This window comes from Bemisia tabaci, chromosome 3, assembly GCF_918797505.1.
Source record: "Bemisia tabaci chromosome 3, PGI_BMITA_v3".
Classification (NCBI taxonomy): Eukaryota; Metazoa; Arthropoda; class Insecta; order Hemiptera; family Aleyrodidae; genus Bemisia; species Bemisia tabaci.
Genome location: NC_092795.1, coordinates 2,235,736 through 2,256,035, shown reverse-complemented (window position 1 = coordinate 2,256,035; position 20,300 = coordinate 2,235,736). Strand labels below are relative to the sequence as shown.

The following is a 20,300-nucleotide window of genomic DNA, read 5'->3' as shown; positions in this document are numbered from 1 at the left end:
TTTCGATTTCATTCAATTTGCCGGCATATTGAGCAAAGATGTTGCTCCATGATGAACCAATGATATGGTTCTGAAGTAACTCTTGTAGAATGCACCCAAAGGCGCATGAATCACTAGGCTCCCTGTCTTAGGAAATTTTAGACAAATAAAAGTCACAGTCCAATTTATTACTTAAAGAATTTTATTATTTAATTATAGACAAAATATTTTGAGGAGCTAGCATATCTTACGATAAAAATATGAGGAAGATAACAAAAAACTATTAGTTGGAACCTAAAAAACTTCTTAAATTGGTAGAGATCTTTAAATCATCTCTACGAAAATGTACAAAATCACAATCCTTTCTTTGTTTAATAACCACTTAAAATCTTTTGGTCGATAGAAGTAGTGTTGGACAAAAAAAATGACAAATAATTGAGACTTTAAAAATATAGTCCCTTGTCAATAAGAAATAATATTTTCGTGCATGCACATCTGCAAGTAAGAAGAAAAGTCAGGATTAAATGCTTCCTTGATCTAAAAAAGAGGATTACTTTCATAGAGATTCCAAGAACCGCTGCAGTATATAATTAAGGAAATTTCAACTTGAGTGAATAGTCTAAATTCAAGTGGATGAAAATCTTTTTCTCACTATGACATGAGTCCAGTTCTAGCTACTTTATGACATGAATTCAATTTGTAATATACTCTTTAATTAATACATAGTCACAGCAGCATCCCATCCTGAGAAATTCAGGAATATGAATTTACAGTTGGTTTTTCATACTTGAACTCACATTTTAACAATATTCATGGCAGTGGTATTCAAAAAGAAAAACAAGATCTACCTTCATACCAAGTACGAAAGGCAGCTATACAAAAGTACAAAATATTTTCAATCTTTAATACTAATGATTCAGATTCTCCTTCAGCTTCAAAGTGAGGGAGTCAATCTCAACTTTGATTGCAATAACAATACATCAGATGTGTGCCCACATATAATCACAGCTTCTTACAACAAGGCCTGTGGGTGAAATTCTTTTCTTTCGGCATAGTCTTCTAGGCTTGACAAACATGGTGGAAATTCCGCATTTTATAAACATAAATAATGAATGTAACATACATTATTCATCGCATGGGAGAAAAAGAGAAATCAAGCTTCGTTCTTTTATTCTCGCTGCAGCTTAGGCAAGTGCAATAGCTAACCACAAGAACGGAGAAGAAAATCTACCCAAAGTCTAGCAAGTGGTTACATTTAGCTTTCAAGCACCAGAAAGGTAGACAGAAGTACGTAGCATTCAGCCATATTCTCAGCTCCACATTAGATTCATCGAAATCTCTTGTGAAAGAAGACTCAACTCAAGTTATAGAAAAAATCGTTCAAATTACTTTCGCTCATCAATGCCCAAATAAGATTTGAGTAAGTGGAATATAAAAGGAAATGGGCACCATCACTAGTCCTGATATCTCGTCTTTCGTGACGATAAGATATAAATAAATAAATAAAATGGCAACCATGAAAATAATTTACCCTCAAGTTAAGTTAACTCTACTCTCAATCTTACCTAGTATAAGGTAAGAGGTAAAATTTAAAAATAGAAAAAGGTAACATGACCTTCAAGACAGTGACAATGTACAATTAAACTTACACTTGTCACTAACTTTTTAGGAAAACCGAGTGCTCGCAAGTGATCAAGTGATGAGTAAAAAAATTAAATTGCTTCCTACAAAATGATACCTGTGAAGGAAAATAAAGATATTAGATAATATAGTATAGATGGGGGAAAACTGGCAAAAAAGGAGAAAAAATTATATGCTCCCTTGGAAAATTAACTTAGTTTGCCAATATTGATTTGTGATGAACTAAGCTTTCTCACAGAACTTGCTAAAAATTAAGCTTCACTTGACGTGCAGTTCTCAGTGTCGCAAAAAAATCGTAATTATCACAAAATATGCAAATACTGTACATTAATCAAAAAATTGAGCTTCCACATTAAATAGAGCCAACAGTCTTTCAATCCTCTTTTTTACAAGAAGTGAGTGTCTATTTTAATGAATAACTTTTTATCACCCATTTCAAATTATTCAGCACAAGCAAAAGTAAAGTCTCAATTGCACCTCAATGTTGCTAGACAATGCTGGAAAATCAGTGCTTTTCTCCATCGAAACTCTTGTAGAATATCCACATTTTAGCGGTGCCTGACAACCTCGCTTGCATTGCAATCAAATCAAGCGGGCGAATAGACAAAATCTTACTTAGGTAATTGATGAGGACTGGATTTTTAAGAGAAGAACAAAAACACAAGTTACAATCCAGCAAAGACTAAGTAAAAAATTTGCTTTCATCGATAAAAAGCAAGAATGTTTACATCATACTCAACAAAAATGTTGATAAAAATAACAAACCAGAAACCGCTTAGAATGAGGGGGAAAAAATTAGGAGGTTACAAAGATCAAAATTACACTCACCCTATGAGAAGGAAAGTTTTAAAGGCATAATTTTTAGTCAGTCATAGCATACAAACAAGTTGCTGATGTTTTACCATCGAGACAGTGATATAAAATTTATAATACAGACTAGAGATTGTTAGAGGGTGATCCAAAAGTCCCGCACCACCCCTGTATATCCTAGAGCTCTTGCCTCTCTTTAGGGTGGTCCCCTTAAAATTTTGGGGGTTCTCAAAAGTTGTTTCTCTTGGCCTGAGGCGCACTTACTAAACTTAAAGTCTCTTACCTCAATTTGAACAAAAGTTACAGGGGTGGCATCTGCTGCTAGTGGTTTCGGACTTTTAGGTCACCCTGTAGAATAGAAAAACAAAGGGGAAGATATAGCTCCTGTCTAATCAACAGACGTCATTTTTTCATTAGTAACCAATTACAATTCAATGAAGTAACAGATGATTCTTGATTCCAATGATAAAAATACAGGAGGAAATTTTTCAACAACAGTAAACCTGATTTGAATCATGAAGGAGTTGGTTGGAGCACTTGTGCTGATTTTGTTGCAGGAGGTAAGGACCAAAAATGTTTCAACAATAAGTAAAACTTTCAAGGTGAGAAGCCGCAACAATAGGAAACGAATAACAGAAAACTGTTCAATGTTCGAGGATTCTGGCCTTGACAGTTTCACGTATAATTGAAACATTTTTGCTCATCACCTTGTTCCTGCAACAGTTGCATCTAATTCCACCAACAGTTGCACTATCAAGACCAGGCCTTTGTTTCGCAGCATTATTGGCTTCACCTATAGAGCAATCATTCGAACTCTATTCATATTGCATTCAACAGTCTTCATCAATGAGTTACATTTAAATGGGCTTCAGTGATTAAAATAAATCAATAAAAGGGCAGCAAAGTGTTAATTAGGGGTGTTCTATCGGTTTTCTGTAAGCTATCGAAACAGTTCTATTAAAAGGTAGTAACAATAAGAAGACCCTTACCAATAGCTTTCGTAGCTGGTAAAAATGAGCTGCTGCCATGTTAATCGGTTTAAAAGGCCGCGCAACCTGAACAACAGCCACACTATAGGCAGTGATGCTTCTCCTTAGAGCTGGCACAGTTCTGATTAATCCTCCCAGGTCTGACAAGAGCAACCTTATTGGAGTGTGTCAGTATTTTGAAACAAGCAGATGTCAATAGCTTTACCGACACGGATTTCCCTGAATACCCCTGTTTTATTTTCAATCATTAGAGTAACATTCTTTATAGAGCAAGCAACTGTCGGAGTAATCATGCAGGTAGTTAAAAAACGGCCCTTTCACTTAGTTACTTTCTCTGTGGTTGAAACACCCTTTATTACATAAAACACAATGGCCTTTTCCACAAAAAAACCTGAAAGGGACGGTCATAACATTTTAGTTCATTATTTGAAAGCAAACGTAAACAAAAAATTAGTGATATCAAACCAACTCTTAACAATAATATAACTGGCATATTAACAAGTATGATTACAGCAACAATAATCATGGTAAAAAATCAATGACTGTAATTTCTAGGACTGAATTGAAAATTACGATCTTTGATCATGACTACAGCAAAAAATAATATTCAGAACCCATAGTTCTACACTTAATGAATAATAACAATAACAATTACACTTTTAGAAAAGTGCCTGAAATAATCATTGTAATCCATAGAGTTGGTTTATCGACAAAAATTTGAAGGACTTTCACAAATTTCAAATCCAACATTGCTGGGTTTTTTTAAACTCCTTAAAGCGGTTACAGCAAAAGGCATTTGATATAGAAATGCTTTGAATCCTTTTCTGTTTCATGAACATTTCAGAGATTAATCTTGACGGCAAACGAAATATTAGGTTTTTTCTAGTGCTTCTATTCGTTAGTTTTTCCGTAAAAAAATGGACAAGTTTGAGGAGTTTGGCAACATAGCAACTAAGCACAAATAACGCTCGTGAAACTTAGGCCGGAGGGTAAAAAAATGAGGATTTAGAAATGTGATAATGTGATAATTTCTCCAGAGGTCCGAACATGTCCAACTGGCATGCAATATATTGCATTAATTAGCTTTAGATTTTGAGCAATGATATTCACAGTGGAAATACTGAATGATTTAGCCGGCCATTTTCTTAGAGTTGAAGTCACCATTAAAAGTCCACGAAAAGATTCTAGTTTTGCAACATCCGTTAGTATTTCTAAATCAATATGAAAAGTGAACAGAAAACCTGTAATTGTAACCTTTGACATCTAATCAATGACTTCTTACAGACACGATGATAAAACCTATAATTCCTACAGGAGTTTGAATTCATTTTACGAAGCCAAAATTATTCCAAAACATGGGGTGCTTCTTGATTATTAGACTGTCCTTTGTGAACAACAATATGGATAGAGGGGCTGGTTTGAATCAAGAAAATTTAAAATGAAATAAATTTTAAAAAAATAAAAAATCATTCGAATACAGAGAAATGAACACATTTTTTAGTGTTCCATTTTTAAAATTATTTAAAAGTCATACCTTCAGTGCTAAAATTGTTTACAATAATGATTTTTTCTTTTTAATTTTTGGAATTCTCGTTTTAAGACGCAGCCTACATAGTTCATTGCTGCAATGATAAATACCTTTGGCTAATGGGGAGATTGAGGCTATTTAATCAAATACTAAGGACAATAAAAGTAATTAAAGAAAGCACATTGAACACAGAGAAATAAAGCGGTAAAAAAAAAAAAAAAAAAAAACAAACTTCAAGTTTGAGGATAAACGAAACAGAAATCAAAAGTGAGAGAGAACGTAACAAGAGAAGAGAAAGCCTAATTAAAGATTTAGAAATAAATACATATGATACAAGCACTCGTAAAAACAATGCACGTTCTTTGGAAGCAAAAAATCATTGCTTGAATAGGAATTTTTTATGAAGGCAAGAGGCTTTCATGGTGTCTATATTTACAATGCAGACTTTAATTACGTAAAAATTCCTTCTTTGATGCAAGAAAGCTACAAAATATACACAAACTACCCAGAGCGATGCTTGGGTAGACAATTAATAACTACGGGATTTAGAAATTCCGTCGATTACACAACTTTCAAAACAAGAAAATTTACTTTTAGAAAAGCAAAAGTTTCTAACTTTATGATAAAGTCATAGAAAAGATACAGTTTCTGGATTATTTAGAAAAACAAAAAAAACTTTAGTGTATGCAAGAAATATGATTTAAGTTAGTGTATTTACTTAAGAAGAGATTTTGAGGATACTTTCTTTCCTGGACAGGGTTGCTACTTCTGCCAATGTGGCGAGACCCATGTCATTCAGAATGTCCACTTCCACAACTGATGTGTCTGTAAGAAAAATAATCATATATAGAACTGGAAATGCTCACGCAAGATTTCACCTAAGATAAATTAATCCTAGTCCAACAGGCTCAGGTCTTTAGGACTGAAGGCTTGCTATATTGGAGCTCTTGCTTGCATCAGGAATTTGCAGTTAAAGTACTTTTTTTAATGTAAAATTTTGCAACAAACACAATGCCACTGGTTTTCTCTGAAACAAACCCCAAAGCTCAAAAACAGCTCTCAAATTTGAGGTTGTAACTGACAGGATCTCTTCTGTTATTGCCTCTACTTGGAAAGTTTTTTTTGAGCTTGGAAGTTTGTTTCAGAGAAAACCAGCAGCACTTTAGTTTTTCTTGGACATGTATAAATTTTACACAAGAAAAATTACTCAAATTGCAAATCTTTGACGCATGCAAGAGCAACATTGGAACAAATTAGGCATTAGGTAGTGAGATATTTTATAATGCTTTTCCTCTTTATGTATCAAGTCAATGAACAATGGCTGTTGTGGTGGTTCACGATATACATTTTGAGTGATTCATTAATGAGAATACTATTAGTATTAGACTTTAAATTAAAGGTTTTTTTTTCTTTTTTACAACATCAAATAGCCCACAAGGGCTAATCCTGCGCTTTAGTCCCATCCCCCCTCCGTCCCTATTGAACAACCAGTCCCAGGCAACCATTGGTTAAGACCACCAAACTCGGGTTGCCTGGCCGGGAATTGAACCTGGGACCTCCCGATCATGGAGCTAGCGCTACAACCTCTACACCACAGGAGGCCATTGAAATTTTTACAAGAATTTGGACATAAAAATGCTTACAAGAGTCAGATCAAGTCACAGTAAGTTACCAGACTTTGTGTTTTTTATTTAATTTCTGAGAGGAGCAGGTGAGTAGGTTACGTCGTGATCAATTGCATATTTTTGGAGCCAAAAGCTCAGTTAAGCCCGCTTTTAAAAAGTCCAGAGACTTGAAGGAACTTCAAACACGCCAGCATGGCGGAAAATGATGGAAGTGACGTACTATGGCAGTCAAATTGCTAGAATTGGGCCGCAATGGATTTTTCGCATTACCAGATACGGATATTGATCTTTTTTGTCCGGCCGGAGCCGCATACCGGATAATTTGCAGAGGTATTCGGCCAGAACCGGATAATACCGGATATGGATAGTGTCATTTCGCGTGAAAAAAATCTCCCGATTTTGTGTTTGGAACAGGAGGCACACTGTGTGTTAGACCATTGAGACTGTCATCCACGATGTATGTGCCTCCGTACTGGCAACCTTCTTATTTTCAAAGACACGCGATAAGTCGGCCTGCTATAACGAATACTAAAAAAAAATGACCCAGCAGATGGCCAGCATTAGCTTTCGTTCGATTCGTGATGTGATGGACCAGACGGATCTGATTCTGATGCGGAGCTAGAAAGATATTATCCGAAGTGCAAGTAACCAGGACAAAAGTGGAAAACAGCGCTGCCAACCTCACACTATTGAAAGCACCGTTGCCACTTGCCAATCAAAAGTCACAGCATTTGAAAGCTTGTCTTGTGATGGAAAATTGCTCGGTTAATCTCTATTGCTGAGAATCTCTAAATGAACAAGAGAAATAGATGAATGTATGGATGTAATGAGAATGGATGTTTAAACCGACCACAAACTTAATTGGCCTTTGTTTCGATACTGCAATGACAACTGCGTACTGCGAAATTACAATACTTACGGAGTTACCCTCGGACTAAAAACTTCACGAACGGGAACTTATGTATCTGCTAGTGACATTGTTTTTTTTCCTCTTCTACCTGCATTCTTCGTCTTTGAAAATGAAACACGCGGCTTTAAGGAATTGAGGATCATGTTAATTTGCAGAAAACATACTTAATTCAGACAATAACAAGTTTCGAAAAGTTGCACAATTACCATGACTAGTCAAAGTGCGCCAAATTACCAACAAAAATGTTTCGAAATTTCCATGGCCGAAAAAGCACTATCCGACGGGTACAAAAACCGAATCGTGCGATTATGCGGCTGGATACGGATACCAGCGAGAATCGTATCCGGCAATCTAGATAATCGCCAGATACCCGGCCCAACTCTACAAATTGCTATCTCCTGTCATTTTCCACTGTTGATTGTTAAAATAAAACGTACTTCAATGTTGCATTACTGCAGGCTTACTGTAAATAAAATGAGAAATTCGATTCTTTGATTCTAAAGATATATTTCCGACATTCCTGTTTTCATATACCAGGAGTAAAAAGACCTTTTAACGGAAGTTGTAAAAACCTGTGCTCACTTCTGATTGGTGTTGGATGACATCATTCGCTTCGGCCTGAAACCAAGGCGTTTGAAAATTGCAGAAAGGCTTCTCTTTTAGAACTGTATTCCTTGGTTTCTGCATTACCTTTTTGCGTTTTAAAAGTGCATATTATGTTCTACACGTCAGTTACCTCCAGAAAAATGTATACTCAAGTCAAAATTTGTTCATGGTTTAGTGACCCAATGCAATAATTAAAATTTTCAGTTAAGAAATGAAGTTATGAGAAAAAGCGTTTGAAAACTTCGGTCAGAGGCTTAAAAGTATCAGATGTTAAGTAATTGAATATGTAAACTCAAACAGGAGGTTGATTCGGTTCAAAAATTTACCTTTTTTCTTTGATCCAGGCTCCAAATGTGTAATTTTTTGTCTACGAGCTTTCCTTTTGCGACTGCCAACTAATGTGCCATCAGCAGTGCCTGTAAGCAAATATTAAGGCTTAGACGTTTGCCTGCTGAGGAAAAGGATTCAGCTGAATCTGTTGGAGATACTCAAGTTTTTAAAACACTGAAAATTTTATTCTGACCTTTCTCTCACTCTGAAACTTTTCCAACGATTCCTTCATTTGATTTACCACTACTGTACCTTTTCTTTCCTTCTCAATACTTAATTAATCCGAATTTTGATTGGGGATCATTAGAAGTCATCTCTTGGGAAAATTGCCTTACAGCCCAGGGAATGCACATATTATTTGCAATGATCTAAAGATCGCAAGTTCAGGAATATTTTGTGACCCTGAAATTCACCTATTATGTAGAGTAGGTGGTATGAATTTTTTGTTGATTTGTTAACCTGTTTTGCATATTGCAACTCCTCAATTATTCAAACTCTTCCATTTCACCGTTCAGACTACATTTGGCAATTAATAACTACAATTTCTGGTTCGTTTTAAAAACACCGTATGTGCCATTAGTGTCTCAATGCAGATAGGTGTTAACCTGGGTTGATTTCCATGATTTCTGTGGTTATCAACAGTTGATAGTTTTCAGATGAGCCCACTTTAATCAGATTTTGGAAATATGGCCCACATTCATGTATATTTCATGATAAAGTAGTGAATCCTCTCATTTAAACAATGAAAGAGTTTATTCCTGATCACAGTTTGTTTTAAAGATTTACAGGGCCGATTTTCAGAACTTTTGCAGCTATCGATAGGCAATACTGCCATGCTAAGGAGGAACGCCATAGAAACATTCGAGAGTTGCCAAATTTCTCTTGATAAAACATGTATTTTAGACAAAATTCATGCATATTTTCCCTAGTTGAAATTTTCAGATTTTTTGATGAAATTGCATACAAAATTGCCTAAAAATTGTGGAAAATAATATTCACAATTTCCTCAGTACATTCGGTTTCTATCAGAGGAAACTTGGAAACGTCTTAAGGCTCATACAGCGTTCTTCCTTAGCACAGCAGAATAGTCCCCGAGTGAGCTAGATCTATTCAAGTTAACTCACAGGGGCCCACAAAACGTGCCTTGTAGAGTGAGGCTATGTGCTGTCTGGGGTTAGGTCGCGTAGCAGCCAGGGGAGTAGTCGCCTAGTTTTGGAGGTGGGCTGAACTTCATCTAAAAGGCTTGGATAAATGGGAAAAAATAAACAAAAGTTCACCTGATAAGGAGGATTTCTGATCACTCATAACTCCATTTGAAGAGGACGATGCACTACCACTGGTGAAGAGAAAGGCGTTTAAAAGCTCTTTATTGACAGATTTCATTGCTTCATGTTTGCTTACGGTATTCATAATAGAACTGTTTTCTATAGGGCCTCCTTCAGATTTAGACCTCGATTCTGCATTCACTATTCTATTACAGCTATCTGAGCCGGTGCTGGTGTTGCAGATGAGAGGTTTGGGATGGCTTTCACACTGAAACTGTGGTTGTTTTTCAACACCGTTTGAGAGAGCATCTTGACCATTCTCCAAGGAGGAATGTTTTTTAGTTTTTAAACGCTTCTTCTCTTGAAACTCTTCTAAGCTCAGAGCTGGTAAGGCGTCTATTTTTTCCTCTAGATTGAAACTGAAAATAAAACATTTGAGAAAATTAGAACTGATATACTAAAGAAGAGCATCTCAAAAGAGAGCAGCAGCGCAAGCTTGGGAGCTGAACTTTGCAGCTGGCTTGAACTACCGGAAAAGTTGATTGTAGACTCACTGACTGGCTGACTTTCCTGATTTCACAGGTTGATTACTAATTGTAAGTACAACATGAGTTTATGATTCTCATTTGTAAGTGTCACATATATCTAGATTTGAAAAAATTTAAATTGACCTCCAAGTTAACATCAAAAGTTGAGTGCACTATTGGTTTTTTCTTTGAATTATTTAATTGTGAATGAAACCACTGAAATCTTAGAAAAGGAGATTCAATAAGTGGTTGGGCTATTTATTACATTTGATCTTGCATGGAACCTACTTGCAGGGTAAGCTACCTTACTTGAAATACCGGAGCATATTGAAAAAAAAAATTAATATGAAACCATAGGAGTACCGCATAACGCATAATGCCTGAGGCACAACGCTTTGGGGGTTGGAACGCAAAGCGATTAGGGAGTACAGCCCCCTAGTTGAAAAAATTTAAGCAGTGTTAGGATTGAGTTTGAAAAATTCTAAATGTTTACTGAGTTAATTTTTATTTGCTCTGCTGATTACAATTCGATAGGTTTTGCATGAGGAAATTTTCTTGATTTAACTGATACAGTGAACCTGAACCCCCAATTATCCAGATATCAGTGGTAGTCAGGGGTGTTGAAAAAACAAAAAATGTTGATATCCTGGATATTTTACCCATCTAAATTCGAAACCCACATACATTTCTTTTGATCTATGATGTACAAATAAGCAACAAGGAAGAATGTAAACAAGTGTGAAATGGCTTAATCCATTCAGTTAAGTGAAACTATGTGTAATCTTCAGATGCATTTTCGAAATTTGTTAGCAAAAATAGGAAAAAAAGCAGTGGAAAATGTAAATAAAGTGGAGGTATGAACTTTCACTCTACATGATGAAGCAACAAATTTGTAAAGTGGAGGATGATTTAATACTTACTTCGTGCCGGTGTCTTCTTTGTCAACATTCGTATTGTCACTAGGGGAATCCGGTAGGTGGGATTTTGGTGCGGTGACGCTGCAATTAAAATTTAGAGAATTAGATTTTAGGTGGCTGACGCAGAAACACTGTGTAGAGGATTTTTGCAAGGTTTCAAACCGAATTACTTAACTCAGTCAGAGAGGAGTGTGCATGCCAATATTATGCTTCAAACGAGACATATTCAAGACTCCACCTGTGGATTTTCTTTGAGCTGTTTCTGCAATGTGCATTGCGAGCAAAACTGATTGTAAGAGGTCGCTTAGTCTCCTTTTAGCAGTTGCAGTGGCTACAACACAAAATATGGAAGGAGCACTGACAAGAATTTCATAGCAATGAACCTAGAATCCTACTTGCAACTCCAGAAGACTGATTATTGAAACGGATAGACAAAGCAATAGACAAAGAGGAGAGAGGAAAAGACCAAATTGTTAGTCCATCATCTCCCCCCTCTGTCAATAGTCATCCCTGATCATTTGTGTCTAAAGTTCTGAAACAGTTCGAGTGAAACTTAAAATTTTACCTACCCACATTGATCGTTAACAGAGATCTACTGTGCAAAAAATGTTGTTGAACAAAAAACTAAAGTGATTGGAGAAAAAGATTTGCACCCACTTCATGCCTGTAAAAATTAAAGCAGAAAAATTCTCTCTGAATTGTTACCTTTTCCTTGGCTTCGTTGGCCTGACTTGCTTGCCTGGCCTTGAATGAGCGAATTTGTTCACAGCTGTATTTGTCAAGAACATGTCATTGGCGATTAGACTACTTTGATCTAGATTATCATTGATATTGTAGATCATGGATTCAATTTCCATCTTTTCGTAATGCTTCTCTTCTTTGGCAGGTTTGAATTCTTCTAAGCCAGACTTTGACAAACGATGATTCAGCATTTCTTCTTCTTCATGGCCTTCATATCTGCTGTCGTTTGGGGTGCTGAAAGATAAAAATTGATTAAAAATGTTCAATATAATTACCAGTTTTGAAACAAATGATTCCTACAGATATCTTCAAAATTTACTGGCCCACTTTCCTTTTACAAAAAAAAATATTAGCGCAATATTACTGTGACATTTCTGCAGAATGATCTTTCAAAGAAAAAAAAAGAAAGAGAGAAAAAAAAACCCCAGGGGAAATATAAAAAGAAGTTGATTAGATTTTCTTGGCTTTAAAAAAATAAGATAAGTTTCAAAGCTTGCGATGCTGCAAACTGAGATACATGTCTTGGAGCTTATGTCGGCAAAATGTTTTGTGGTGAAGTTTTAAACAGGGTGTCTAGTTTTTTTTCATTTTGGGAAATCTTGATGAAATCCTGATTTTTTCTGATTTTTGATTGCCAAATCCTGATTTCATAATTTATCCAAATCCTGACTTCACGCAAGGCGAATTTAACTTCACAAAAGTAGCTCAATTAAAAAATCCGATCGGATCAAACGGCCGACTATTCTCAAATCCTGATTTTATGACCAATTTTTCCTCAGATCCTGATGAAATTGGGATTAAATCCTGATAGACCTCAAATTCTGACAGAATCGGGAAAATCCTGATGCTAGACACCCTGTTAGAGCAAGCTAATCTGATAAGCAGCAACTTCCGCAGTAAAAACAAAAAATTCCAGTTGGAACTTACTTTTTCCTTCTCCGTTTTCGACCCAATTGGTTTGAGGACATAAACTCCTGGTAGCGAGCACCTTTACAAGCCCGAACACTCTTGTTCCGTCTCATGAAGTTCGTGTCAGATGCATCGCTCACTATAGGTGGTTTGTTTAGTGGCTTGTCGGCAGTTTTGGTATTCGGTAACTTATTTTCATGAAAGAAAACTTGATCGCTTTTGAGGCTTGATTTAGGAGCCATGCTGGAAGCTTGAGACAATACTGTTGACTTTCCACTGTCAAGGGCGATTTGGGTTGAGGATTTACACTCCGTCCCGAAACAATCCAACTTACTAGCAGCCTGAATGAGGAATCCGTTCATTGAGGCATCTTCAATTTTTATGTCCAGATCTCTGGGTTCTACTTTCAAATTACCATTCACCACTTTGTTCAGAAGGGTGTCTTGATTTGAATTGCACTCATAGCTTGAACACTTTAAGGAGTCGTAAGTCTCATTAACGTTATTATTGTTGTAATTCAAGTGTCTTGACTTGATTTTATCAAATTTTGTTTTCCATTTGACATTTGGACCATCAGTGCTATTGTTCAAGGAATTGTAAGTTGAAGAATTGAGATTACTGGGTGACTTGCTCCTGTCGGATACCAAAACCATTTCTTCACATTTGACTTTGAGGTTACTTCTATCACAAGTGTAAGAAAAACTATTGTTATTACTTTTAACGACTAAACAACTATTAATAGACGAAGCTTCAAGAGAACCATTGCTCAGCAACAACATACTTTTTCCATCAGCTTTATTCTCCACTTGAGCAATGTTTTCTTTGGCTGTTACTGAGTAATTACGTAACTTTGCAAACGGTTCGATCTCCATTGCTTTTATAGCACTAGAATCATTTTCGGAATAACTAGGAACAGCTTCCGACTCAAGTGCTACTTTGTTTGGCATCTCATCCAAAATCTGCAAAAGAGAGAAAGATGCAGAAAATGAATAACTAATGTCCTGTTCGGAGGAAAATTATGATTGGATATAATGTAGTACGATGCAATCTGAAATAAGTTGAGGGTAAAGTTCTTCCAACAGCTGAGGCAACCTGCCATCTGCAAATTTCACTTAGATGATGGACCTATCATTTTGGCTCAGTAAAATTTACTGAGGGAAAATTTAATAAAAATACGAACAAGATTAGCACTGTTGATTTTTTGACAATTTGAGATTCATAAACTATGAATGATGAATATACAGAGTGATCCAAAAGCCCCCCAACACTCTCGAGAGTTCTTGCCCTTTTTGGCAAGATCCGGGGTTGAACTTTTGAGAGAGGACTTTTAAATCACTCTCTATATGCTCCTAGAAACAATTTTTCAGATACTTTTCTCTGGCATCCTTTCTTTTGGCATTAGCAGGAGTTTCATATCACGAAACTAACCGTACATCCATCTAGAGTGTCTGTTAAAAATAAAAATAAAACCTTGTGGATAAAATCTTAGGAAATGGTCGATTTTCAACAACTCACACACGGTCTGGCATAGTACTTACTTGATTTAGATCATCAGAGGTTGCATTTTCCTCAAGATAGCGCTTTTTGGGAGGTTTTGGTACACATTGAACGGCAAAGGTGGGAGAAACAGACATGTTATTGTAAGGCACAAGTAGACTGGTAAGTCCTCCAAGTTGAGACTCGTCTGAAACAGCCGCAGAGAAATGAAAGATTAAAGGATTCTTTAGAATTCTGAATAAAACAAAGTTTAATGTTTGACACTGATCAGTTAATAATTAATTATTGTTTGGAATTGAAAGTTATCTTAGAGAAGAATAGGTTTGACTGACTAAAGAGATTAGAAATTTCAAAAATCTTTATGTATTTCTTAGTTTCTAACATTTTCTTTATTATTTCAAGGCTCCAATATTTATCTTTCTCCTGAATCAGGTTTGGCAAAACATAGCAGTCTTGCAATCACACTCACGAAGAACAAGAAAAATTTATAGATGAATGTACTCTTCCATTTAAAAACTTCATCATTTTCATGAAAAATTCAACTATAGGAATTGCTTAAAATTTAAACAATGTATCAATACTTTTTTTTGGAATGCATGGCTCAGTGTACTCAGGGGTTCCAAAGAGGTTTCAGCACATGAGTGACAAACAATGCCTGTAATGACAAGATATTAGGTCCCAGAATTATTTGCAAGGGTTTTTTATTTGATGAAAAATTGAAGGGTTTACAAGAAAAAGTACAATTTTTCTTTCTTCTAGAAGACTGATGTGTCTGACTCCATTCAATTCTGTGAAGAAAAATCCAAATTGGCACTATTTCAGAACAAGTAAGTACTAGCTTCAAAACAAGAATCGGCACACGCTTCAAACTGGTGAAATAAGAATTCCTATCTCTTATAAACACTCAGACGAAACTGTGAGAAAGGAACCTACCTGCAAGCTTCCCTGGAGTGATAGAATCTTGATGTGAAATAAGGTCTGGGAGAAGTTTCAGTCTGTTACTAATAGGCCTCAATGTCGGGGCTGGTAATTTATACCACTTAAATCCAGGATTGGCTTTCAAGAAAGCTTCCCGATACTGAAAAAACAAATATTAAGCTGATTAAGTAGGATTACAGCCAGTTCGAGAATTCTACCTTAAGTAAATAAAAAATGGAAAAATGTAAAAGTTCCTTCGATGGTATGAGGTGGACTTAGGACTGTGAGAGGACTCAGACCTCATAACTTTTTTGAACCTTCTTTCCCATCAGAAAATCTGCTATTAGGGCTATTCATTGAGGGTGATTAAGAGAGAGCAGATTTACGCCATTGGGTAACAACGCAGGGTCTTACTCATCTGTTTCATTTAGCTCACCCAGTGAATCATTCGGCAAAGCAGAAATAATTTACTTTGAAAAAAAAATATGGAGACAACTGAAAAACTAAGTATCTTTATAACTGAATGGAGACATCAGTATTTTATACTATAGATAGATGGAGATGTTGGACAAGGGTCGTCCGAAAAATAAGTTTCCATCATGCATTTTTCAAATAAAAAGAAATAAATAAAATTAGTAAAAATGTCTTCATCAGGCACACTTTCAGCATTAGAAGCTTACAATTTTAAAAATCAGGTTAAGGTTCATGGAAAAACTCAATTTTACTAAGAGTACCTCCTGTGACTGTGCGTCCATCTCCTTAAGCCATCGTAGAACCCACGGGGATTTAGGAAACATTTCTGATTCAAAATGTACATTCCATTTCCGTTTTTACAGCTCTACATATAGTGGGGCATTGGCAAGGAATTTTTGCAGGGTTAGCACAAGTTTCCATACATAAAATTTTGTTACCAAACGAAAAAGTTCATTAATTGGAGAGTTCAAAATATTTTTCTGGGGGAGAAAAAGCTTATCAAAATCCAAAATGCCTAAGCTGAGTATGGCCGATAACCAAACACCGTCTGTACTATTTGCACCAGCCTTGCCCATGTCAGCTGAGCTCACCAAAATTATCGTTTATAACAGGTCTCATTATTAAGATTTTCAAAGTGGGTTTGCATTGCTATTTCAGTTCAATAATAAAAATAAATCTGAAAAAGTTCTTAAGGCTTTAGTTCACTCTGTCTTTTCTGAAAATGAATTTTGAAAATGAGTGCCACATACCCTTTAGAGGGAAGGTTGACATGATAAAAAAATACTTTTAGGGACAGCGAGGCATGAAAATTATAAATATCAAACCTGTTTTGCTAGATCTGTGTAGGAAGATTTTTCCCCTTCTTCAAGGTTTGCCCACCATTCTCCAAGAATTTTGGTTACTGCTCTGTTTTCTAGCTGAGGAAATCTTTCCTTAACGACAGCTCTTTGCCTTTTGCAAAATATTAAAAAAGCATTCATAGGCCTCCTTGCATGGTAAAGAGGTTCTTTTGATTCCACTCCATCTTGATCCTCTTCTTCAGAATCTCCCTCAATTCCGCTGACACAATCATCATAATCGTAAGCCTGGAATCAGCAGAAAAAATTTATAATTAGATACTGCTGAAAAGAAAATTTTTTGAGGAAAAGGTTCATGAGAGAATTGACAACTTGGATTTGTTATTCCATTTTGAGAAATCTGCTTATCTGCCCCACTGCTTCCCATAAAATTAAATTTTACTTAGAAGGTTTGGATCTCTCATGCGGCATTAGATGGTAAGTACTACCAAAATTGTTCACAAACATAGAGCCCTCCTTATAAACATAAGTACTTAGAGAGAAAGTTAGATTTTTCCTAAATGTTTATTTAAACCCTTTTGCTCTAAGCTACTAATTTATGACTCATGGGCAGTGACGTATTGAAAGAGGCAGTGATCCCAAGCATGCAGCTACAGCCGTGCCATGCAGACCTTCCCTGTGCCGGCACAGACCACGTACGGACTAAAAGTACCTGTAAGGAAAAACACATCCATATCTTAAGAGGGCCGAACGCCTGACGGAGCGGCCAATAGCAGCAGGAAGAGCAGTAAAGCATGCTGACTTTATATACAGCATTCCTGGGAACATTGGTAAGAGGATCCAAGAGAGTTCCAGTCAAGAGAGGCAATTTGATTTGGTACACAATTCTCATAATACAGGTTATGGATTTGGATGATTCTGCAGCAGGGAAGATACCACCGGCACATTTCTTTCAATTCAATTTGCAAAACCCATTGCTCTTTAATTTCCTGATGAGTTTTCTAACTAAAAAACTTGATGAAAAACTCCTGCGGTTAAACAATGTATTATGAGGTCTCCTAAAATTTCATTGGATACCTATGATAGAGAGAAATAGATGCGAACTATATGAAGATTTTTACATCTGTAGATATTCCTTTTACAGATGGGCCTGGACAAGCATTTAATCTCATTATTCATCCATTGAAATTAAGTGTTCAAGAAAGTCAGATGGCATGACAGGAGGATGATTAACCGACTACTTCTTACTTAAGGCTTGCTCCGAGATTTTCTGGATCCTACATGCAAGTGCACTTATCGCTTCTTTAAATTGAGTTTCAGAGGAGCAGATAGCATTAAAAGGATTACAGGGTGAAAACAATTAAATGCTGAATTTATCAAATCAAGAGTTACTAGTGGCCAAACTGAATATTAGGAAAGCCATTAATGGCAAGGGTTCATAATGACCAGTACAGAAACTTTCATGAGGCTTCTTATTTTTAGAGAGCAAAAGAAAGAAAAGTTTTCACACACTCCTGGGTAAGTGTGACCCAAACTCAATGCAGCTGTACTTACAGTTAAAACATTTCATTTTGGGATGAAAAAATTTCCCCTGAAAAATAACTTCAACACCCAGCAGCAGGACCAGCAAAAACCTTGATTAATGATTCAGATTGACCCTTGAAATAACACCTGTTATGGTGTAGAACAATTTAGGAAGTATGACACACACAAGGGATCAAAATACATACTCAGACACATTTAAAGGTGAAGTTCCAACACACAGAATTGATCAGATAAAAGCACTTGCTGATAACAGTTAAAACAACAGGGTTGATAAACAATGAGTAGACAGGAATTGTATAAAAATTGAAAAATTCCTCGATTGGTGATTCCGATTACGAAATTATTATATCATGGTAACAAACTCGAGTGTGCCACAATGCCCAATGTGAGGTCCAACACCGATCGTGACCTACTTCAGGGAAACTAATTTTTATGCAACATTCTATTTGTCACTTTCTCTCAGACCATTGCTCAGAGGAAACGCCAGCAGATAGCACGATTATCCGCGTTCGGCGCAATGCTTCCGCCGCGGAATTCCACGGAAAACTCAAATCGACGGACGAGAGTGATTCCGCCAACTGAAATTTCATTCGATACCAAAGGTCGGAGACGCCAAAACACGTCAGTTTCAGCGAGAAAAATTAGGACGTGAGTGTAAAAATGTAGATTGACCCATGATGTATCATAATATCAAGGTCACATGCACGAGCGTTTCAGCTCACTTTTTCAACGGCAAATCTTCAATGAAAAATCTCTTGCACACCCGAAACACTGCCAAAAACGCGATTTCAAAGCCACCGATCTAGGAATACCGGCATTTCCAGCGACATCCGACATTTTATTCCAAGCGAAAAAACGATTTAAAGTTATGGAGGAAACTTACGCTGGCCATTGTTATACATGACGTCACTTTAATGAATACACAAGATGCACTAGACGAGATTGTGAACGAAGATTCGCTGATAATCACATAATATCATAGCGCGGAGTTCGTAAGTCGTGGTGAGGAACTGTAGAATGATAGTTTGATACAATTCTGAAATGATTTCAAGCACTGATGATAAATGATAATGACTGATGCGATTGAAAACACGGGACTAGGACACACGGTGCAGGTAATGTCTGTTCACGGCTATCACGCTAGAACTACAGCTGATTACCCGGCCTCAGTCGGGTTTGGATTTCCGCAAGTACGCCTTGCTCGAAACAGCTGTTTTGCCCTCTGTTGCATTGCGTTGTCTGCATTATTCTTCTTATTTAGCAAAAATGTAGAAACATTACCAGACACGCTTATTTAGATGTGCATCGTAAACTTGGTAATCGTAGTGAAATATAGTCGTATTTCTGTGATATTTTATAAAGATCTTGCGTGCAGAAATGCGCGGCCGAAAGCTATTGCGACATTAAGAAGCTAACGCCGGCAACGCCGCGGCCATGTTGCTGCGTTGCCACAGCTCCTTTTAAAATGCCTTACCATGCTTAGCAAAAACCGCGTAAATAACGCATACTTACGAGATTTTTACACAGGCTTGCCCTTCATTCTGCCGTGCTAAGTAAAAACCCTATTGGAGCGTTCAAATGTTGCCAAATTTCCTCTCAGAAAATGTTCATTTTTGATTTTTGAAGAGTTATAAATATTTTTCCTCGAAATTTTTAGGTGTTTTGTATTCGAGGGAGCAGGAACTATTAGGCCAATGATAGTGCGCTTACAATACAGCAGAGAGCCCATTTGCCTGTAAAAACTCATATTATTTACGAATTCTCATTGAAAGAGTGACTTTAATTCTTTCCAATTTATGATTTCATTTCAGAGGCAAAAATTTTGTAAAAAAACGGGTAGGAATTCTGAAAGGGAAACCACCCATAAAACAGATTGCAATTACATGATAAAATTATTGCCTCTCAGGCACTGCATCAGAATGTTACATTTTGTTGCCTATCTTCAGATTGAAAGGAAATCTATCATTGAAATTTATTGCAATCAAATTGAAAAAAGTTGCGATTTTTCATTGCATAGCAAAATGCCTATATTTTTGATCCATTGATCTCATATTATTGATCGTTTGAAGTCGGCATTAACTCATTGACCGAATGAGGTAACAAAACTTGCAATTTCATGGTAAAGAATCCTAATTTTATTTAATTAAATCGCAATTCCACAATGTAAGTCAGCAATCACATAACTCGGTTTGCGATGACTCAGACTTCCGGTCATACTTTATTTTTTGAACGGAAAATTACTCAACAGCAATTCTCTAAAACTGCTGTGATTTTTCTCCTCTGTGCAAAGAA

The 20,300-nt window shown here is 36.4% G+C and overlaps 1 protein-coding gene across 3 annotated transcripts; it reads right to left on the bottom strand.

Moving 5' to 3' along the window:
• Positions 1 to 163: 163 nt before the first annotated feature.
• bbx (bobby sox) lies at positions 164 to 19,184 on the bottom strand. 3 transcript variants are annotated; one of them, XM_019060416.2, is made up of 10 exons: positions 18,892 to 19,184; positions 16,491 to 16,751; positions 15,208 to 15,352; positions 14,316 to 14,461; positions 12,796 to 13,736; positions 11,833 to 12,102; positions 11,131 to 11,208; positions 9,696 to 10,102; positions 8,415 to 8,504; positions 164 to 5,772 (listed from the first exon to the last, which is right to left on the bottom strand). In XM_019060416.2, exons 1-10 carry the CDS (start codon positions 18,898 to 18,900, stop codon positions 5,666 to 5,668), a joined length of 2,454 nt encoding a protein of 817 aa, XP_018915961.2. In that variant the 5' UTR covers positions 18,901 to 19,184; the 3' UTR covers positions 164 to 5,665. The 3 variants fall into 3 exon arrangements, with proteins under 3 accessions (XP_018915961.2, XP_018915962.2, XP_018915963.2); XM_019060417.2 differs by lacking the exon at positions 18,892 to 19,184 and adding an exon at positions 18,194 to 18,859; XM_019060418.2 differs by lacking the exon at positions 18,892 to 19,184 and adding an exon at positions 18,018 to 18,179.
• Positions 19,185 to 20,300: the final 1,116 nt, after the last annotated feature.

Excerpts from the sequence above, each read along its gene's own strand:
- bbx (XM_019060416.2), bottom strand. Across the intron at positions 12,103-12,795 it reads CGAAAACGGAGAAGGAAAAA|CACCCCAAACGACAGCAGAT; the intron begins GTAAGTTCCAAC and ends TTTATCTTTCAG. Across the intron at positions 8,505-9,695 it reads TCAGAAATCCTCCTTATCAG|GCACTGCTGATGGCACATTA; the intron begins GTGAACTTTTGT and ends ATTTGCTTACAG.